The sequence below is a fragment of the Micropterus dolomieu genome, linkage group LG16, assembly GCF_021292245.1.
Source record: "Micropterus dolomieu isolate WLL.071019.BEF.003 ecotype Adirondacks linkage group LG16, ASM2129224v1, whole genome shotgun sequence".
Taxonomy (NCBI): domain Eukaryota; kingdom Metazoa; phylum Chordata; class Actinopteri; order Centrarchiformes; family Centrarchidae; genus Micropterus; species Micropterus dolomieu.
This window is the reverse complement of record NC_060165.1, coordinates 17,471,388-17,478,551: the sequence shown is the minus strand read 5'-3', so window position 1 is coordinate 17,478,551 and position 7,164 is coordinate 17,471,388. Positions and strand designations below refer to the sequence as shown.

Sequence of the window (7,164 nt, the reverse complement as noted above, 5' to 3'; positions counted from 1 at the left end):
CCACAGCGCTAGCCACCAGACCACCATGGCACCCTTAGTCATCATTTTAAGTAATTTATTCAGTAATTTATTAATTGTTTGTAGGTTCAAGCATCACTGTTATTGCAGCTTTTTTTAAAATGCAAAAAAATGCATTTGCATTGCAATGTTATATTGTCATAGTCAAAACAATTATTGCACTAATCAGAATAATAATTAACAGATTAATTAACTGTGAAAATAGCCTTTGTAAAGACTTGAGACAAACTTGTGACTTGCAGAAGTATGACTTTCTCCCACCTCTGCTGCACAGCACGGACAAGTGTATGTGGACACCCAGATATTAGACACATGTGGGTATAATATCTCATTCCAAATTGGGGGAGGGGGGAGGGGGGTACTGTACTGTTAGACCATAAAATCTGACTAAAAATACAAAAGTTTTTTACAAAACCTTTTTTTTCTCCGCCCAGACCAAGTGCATTATTCCAAAAAAGTGCATCCTGCAGTCCAACCTGCGCCACCCTTGTCTACCCACTATGAGTCATGAAGGCCATTATCCTCTTACTGTCTCCCAGCAGCTCCTCAGACATCAGACTGTCCTGACGGTTTCCCAGGACGAAGGCGAGGAAGGAGAGGATGAGCGCGTCCATGATGCCCATTATGGCAAGGATGTAGGCCCAGCGCACCGAGCAGGCCCCCAGCGTGTACTTGTCCGTCTGCTCTCCACACATCCGCTTCACCTCGTCGCTGTCCCAGCCATCCGGGTAGATCATGCAGCCCAGAATCAGACATGTACCTGGATCAGGAGAGAAAGATGGGTTAGCGTTTAAGGGCTTAACTTAGGCACTTTATGTTAGTTTGGGACTCTCTGTGAACCTAAACCTATAAACTATGCAGATATGAAGTGTACAGTGCACTTTAAACATGAAGTAATAAAATGCTAATTTCTAGAGGGTGTAATTAACGGGGTGACAGCAGCAGTGCAGAAATGGGACACAGAGGTGAGGAAGGAGGCCGAAAGGGAGAGAATATGGTACCACATGTCACAGCACCATGTGGTGAGTCGGGCGCCTTTATTAGCCGTCTGCTGCATGGCTGACGAAGACAGACTGAGCTGTTAGAGAGCAGAGTCATCTAACAACACTTCTGCTGGCAGTAGGGAGCTGTTTCTCACTCACTCACTTACTCACACACAGTGAGTCGAGGCAATCAGATGAATTACGGGTCTGAGAGGTCTGTGTTTATTTGTTGACAGTGCTGCCAAACGCTAAGTCTGAATGTCAAAGGTTTTGTGTGTGTGTGTGTGTGTGTGTACGCCTTTTTACATTTTTTTTTACATTTTGAGTTGTAGATCATGAGAGTAAGTGTGTTTTTTTGACAGGCAGGCCACATGGCTACAGAGTTATAGTTTTAAGGGTAAACATTAGAGTCAGGTTAAAGTTAAAAGGGGAACTCCTGATATTACACATGAAGTCTCCTGTGGCTTTGGAAAACATTCCTTATGATGACTATACAGTTTATAATAAAAAGCCTGCGTTGCAAACTGAAGGCATGTAGTTTAAAAGAAGTGGGGATTTACCAAGCAGGGAGGGTTTATGGGAATTGTAGGATCCAGTGTTTTTGGAGCTTGACCTATACTAAAAGTCAGGATATCTCAGCATCTGCTGTCACCTACCGCTCTGATGTTGAGCCAATATAATAGAGATATAAATAATAAATATAATAAATAAATAATAAATAATGATAATAGAGATTTGTCACCTTGCAGAGATTCTGCTATACTGTTTTGACCAATTTCACTGATCTCAATCATCCAGTTATTGTAAACTCATGCCGTGTAGCCAAGAGAAATTCATTTTAAATTCAAGTGAAGATTGGAAAGTTTTCAAAGATTCCAGATATATGAAGCTGAGTTTGGGGGAAAGGGTATAAAAGGATGCTCAAGGAATATTTCCTAGAATATTTTGATGGAATGGTGCAGTCATATAAAAGAGAAGTCTTGGGTATGAATATTTCAACATTTTAAAGCTTCGAATGAAGAACTGGAACAAGCCGATAGAGACGATAACATGATACTGTCAGACAGTGTGGAATAGGATAATTTTTTTAAACCTTAAAGTTGGGAATGAAGCACCAAAGTGTTGAAGTGTCTTGATATGTCAGTAATTTAATTCAGACATGCCAATGACAAAGACAAACATTTCTCAATTGAATCTCCAGGGAGTTAATTCACTCAATCAATCAACATACGTGTGTCTCTTTATCACAATAAAGGTCAGACAAGTCAGATATTCAATGTGTGGATCACTTACATGGCATGTTTTAAAGCAGCCTCATTTACATAAGACAACTGTGGAATTACACATGAAAGTGGTGTTTAGCAGTCATGGGAATGTACTGATAATAACTTAGAAAAACTTAGAAAACTTTTGTCATAATGTTCTTCTGCTGACTAAAAACTGATCACACACAAGGGATGTAGCTGTGCATGTTTTCTCTATTCTGTCCCATAACAAAAAAGCAGCACTGAGCCAAGTAGATTACATTTATAAAAGGGTAAACATGTCGTTGCTAATAAAAACAATATAAGGAAATGTATTTACAACAACCCAATGTACAGTGTAGGACTGAAGTTGTGATGATATGGGCGAGTGAATGCATTATTTCATTCAGGTGTGGAAGAAGTATTCAGATCCTTGAATTAAGTAAAAGTACTAATACACTTATACACACACTTGAAATACCCTATTACAAGTAAAAGTCCCGCATTGCTTGTTTTGTCCAATCAACAGTCCAAACTATTTAAAATAGCTAAATAATGAAAATAAAAGTAGAAGAAGATGGAGCCATGAAATTTTTTGCATTAAAAATGGCTTAAACAATTATCAAAATAGTTGGCAATTAATTTTCTGTCAATTGACTAATCAGTGGATTGATTAATCAATTCAGCTGTGCTTGGGGGTAGTTTAATTTTTACCAAAACATATTTTATGAGCTCTTCATATGTTTTGTATGCAAAAATCAATTTGTAAAGTAACTAGTGTGTGTATCAGCCTGCAGCTGAGCCAAACGGACAATCTCAGGAAATGTCAGACTCATGTCCCTCTATACATGTATATATAAATAAATATGTATATGTGTGTGAGTCAGGGCTCCCCGCTGTGCCCTCCCCTCCCCTCCCTTTCATGTCCGTTTTTCCGTTGATCCCTCTCACAATTGTACGAATAACAGCAGCAACAAGCTAATGTAATAATAACTAGTATTAATGTAAAAGCGCTCTAATCCATATCCTACGCCTACATTTCCCAGGAGGCACTGAGTGTATTGACTTTCTTTGCAGCCTTCCTGAGTTAGGAGATCAATTTTCTCTAAGGCAAAGAAAAAAACAGTTTAAAGCAGCAAGAAGTTGTTATCAATACATTTTTATCAAATGCAACATGTTCCCTGTTACAAATCTATTTTTTGACTCGGTGATCCCTTTTCTGCAGGGGCATAATGCAGAGGAAGTGCTCATCAGACAGTTTTCTTAACCACTTTTTTCATCTGTTTTTGACACAGATTGTATGTCTTATTAATCAGATCCCAGGACAAATTTCCAATTCCACTTACACTCAGCCTGTGATCATGACAACAATTTCGGAGTCCAAATTTGCACACCATGCCAAACCCCTAAACACCAAAATAAAGCTTGAAAGAAAGCAACCGAGAATGTAATCTGTGAAATTCACAAGAAAACATTTGGTGTTTCTGTATTTGACAGTGATAAGGAGGATTTGTCAACAAAGATGAGATATTGTTACTTTTCCAGGACTGCTTGGTTTGTTTGTCAACAGTTATTCTTCCTGGGGTCCATATAAAAATACGACAATAACAGCTGCACTCACATAGACATTAACTCAGCTTATTAGAATGACATGATATACTGTACAGCAACTACTACTCGCATGGCTGCAGACTATTAGTCTTGATGATATTTGGTGTTTAGTGCTAATATGTTACCATGCCAACATTCTAAACTAAGATGGTGAACATGATCATCATTATACCTTCTAAACATCATATTAGCATTGTCACTGTGACTATGTTAGCATGCTAGCTCAAAGCACTGCTGTGCCCAAGCACAGCCAGGCTCTCGGTCTTTTATTTTAATTCAACAAAAATACTGTATTAACCAGTTTTATTATTTATTTTTGACACAGCTTTCATCCCTTTTGCATCAGATCCCAGTCAGCATATGATCATGACAAGATTGAGTACAAAATGATTATTATTATTAATTATTATTATTATTATTATTATTTTATACAAGCAGTTAAAGCATCTTTAGGAAATTATTTTTAATGTTCATAAAACACTAAACCTTTACTATGTCTTCTATGGCATATTAATTAATATATTAATTATTTCCTTTTAGGCACATTAGAGGATTTGGTACAGTGCACACAGTTCTCTCCTGTGTAAACAACCTGCCCCTGCAGGCTTTATAGCTATAATATTACTGGAATGAGTTGAACCGCACAATGTCTCAATGGCAAATCTTAAATCTCCTACAGAGCTGGAATCAAAGAGAAATATAGTTGAACAAAGAGACACCAAGTCTGTCTTTCTGACTCTTATGTGAATGCCTCAAGATGTGAATTTCTGTGCCGTGGTGGTTCAGGCTTCAGCTCCCAGTAGCTGCAAGGGTATTGCCACAACAGCCCAAATGTATGTCCACCTGAAGGTAAATATGTCTTGTAAACTTTTGCGTGAAAGCACAAAAGAAATGTAACGTAAATCCCACTTCTTCTCTCTGACAGATCTCATCATCATCCTTTTAGCTGCTGATCTTTAATACCTAAACGATTCCTGCAAAACACTTTATTTCTGTTTCAAAAATGTACTGAATCTAATCTTTTAGCTTCAGCAGACATGTAATTTCTTTTACTATGTGGTTATCAGCAAAGCTGAAAAAGCTCAGACTAATTGCTTCCATCCCCAAAACTGCATCCAAATGTGAGGAGACTGAGGGCAATCTTTTATCTTTGGCAAAATTGTTTTGTTTTTAGGCTTGCACAGAAAGGTCGTGTAGCTACAAATAATCCTACAAATGGCATTCAGCTACTATATAACGAGTAGTAATATAAGGGGCAAGCCAATGGGGTCAGCTTCTTCATCTCAAGATCTCTGCAGCACTCCTCATCACAGAGGGAAAGCAGCAATCTGCACACAATCCCTGCCATACATAATTAAAGATATTATGAAACCCTCCGATGAGGAATCATGTGAGCTCATTTTGAGACTTCAAATCGCCCAACCTAAAAGCTCAGGATAACATGTGGACTCGCAGGCCGAAAAACAGATCTGAGTTTGTCTGTTTGTAACATTCAATGCTTCAAATGATTTAGGTCGACTGAAAAATCGAGCTCACAGGCTGTTCAGAAATGTTTACAAGAGGCTTCATAAGTAAAGGCTTTATTCAGAATGGTAGCATTTCAGGAGATGGGTAGTAACAAGCTAAAGTATTTAGTCAAGTCAATATTGAAGAGATGAAATATTCTGGATTTATCGACAGAAATGCAACTACAAGTTGCTCTTTAAGTAATTTATTAGGTAAAAACACCAAACATTTGCAGGCTCCAGGATTTCTCTGTTCTATGTTGTTTTAAATTGAATATCTTTGGTTTCTGGGCTGTTCAGCAATCAATTTGAAGATATCACCTTGAGCTCTGGAAAGTCGTGATGGACATTTTTCAGTATTTTGTGACATTTTATAGACAAAATAAGTAAAAAACAATAGTTTTGGCTGTAAAGAAACTGGAAAGACACTGGAAAGTTTTATTGCACTGTTGATGCACTTGAACCATCTTTCCACATGGAGGTCAGAATAAGTTTGCCATTAAAAAGTTTTTCCAACATCCCCATAACTATTATGAATGCCCTTGATTTCTCTCTCGAACACACGCTAAACACACACTTCCTCTCTCCTTGAAGGCTTCTCAGCTGACAGCTGTTGGCAGCGACACCAGGGACAATCAGGGGAGGGGGGTGTAATAATCTCGACCTCGGTGTCAAATCGCCACATGCCATTTCACACACACACAAGTGCCACTCATCACAGTGTATTTCAGAGGCCCAGCTGTAGCTGTCTACTACATGTGATTCATGTTCATTTAAACGTCACGGTTATTGAGGGACTGCATGTGCAGGTGTGTGAGTGTGTTTGTGTGTATGTGTGGAGGTGGGTTAGAGAGTTACAGAGAGTGAGACAGTTAGGTCATACTGTATGCACCGCGCATAAGCATCAAGGTGGACCATGGCAAATTACATTAATGGGAGTTAATTAGGGCAGAAACTGGCAGATGCAAGAAGGTATGAGGACAAAATACCCTTTCCTCTTTCTTTCTCTCCACCCCCCTGCCCTGATCCCTTCTGATCCACAGAGGACTGAGTGAGCATATGTGTGTGTTGAGATATAAGGTGGAGGAAAGGAAGCATGATATGCAACATGAATCCTGCCTCATACCCCCATCCTCATTAACACCTCTTATATTAGGTCGACAGATTCACACGGTTTGTATATGATATCAACTGCTGGCACAGCAGATTCCTGGGCTGCTCTGAAGTTGCTGCTCATCCAGGCTTTATGTTTCACATGTTGCATGGTGCACATTATTTAGATTATATTTGGATTAACAGTACATTGGAACACATCTGTTTCTATATTTTCAGTAAACTCATCACCTATACAGCAGGTGGAACAGCTTATAAATGTTATCATGATCGTAGAATTATGCCTAAACACAACAAAATTATTTGAAATAGTAAAATTTGAGTTACTGACTGCACTCTGCCCATAAAAAAACTCTATGATCAGGGATCTTTTATGAACATTGGCATGAGAAACATGCTTTGTTCAGCACTTTCTCAGGCTCATTAACAGATACCATGAGCTGAGAGTAATTCATAATGGTACCCATGTGTGTTCATAAAAATTGTAGATCATAATTACTGGGGAAAACATCATCAATCCATCTCTACACTGTGAGCAAACATTATGTTTAGCACTCTGGAGCAAAACAAAACAATCTGTAACAAAGTTGAGAAAAAATATAATAATAATTATTTATTTAAATTGTTTTAGTATTAGAGTGAAACTTAATTTTACAGGTCCTATTGTTTCTGAATAATTTTCTGGAAAAT

General features: G+C 38.3%; 1 protein-coding gene across 2 annotated transcripts in view; it reads right to left on the bottom strand.

The window, feature by feature from the left end:
* The window catches only part of lhfpl3 (LHFPL tetraspan subfamily member 3), a 47,101-nt gene that overhangs the window by 7,452 nt on the left and 32,485 nt on the right, over window positions 1-7,164 (bottom strand). For both annotated transcript variants that reach the window (XM_046072482.1, XM_046072483.1), the window contains exon 2: window positions 548-778. In XM_046072482.1, the coding sequence (XP_045928438.1) occupies window positions 548-778 (231 nt within the window). The remainder of the gene's footprint in view (window positions 1-547; window positions 779-7,164) is intronic.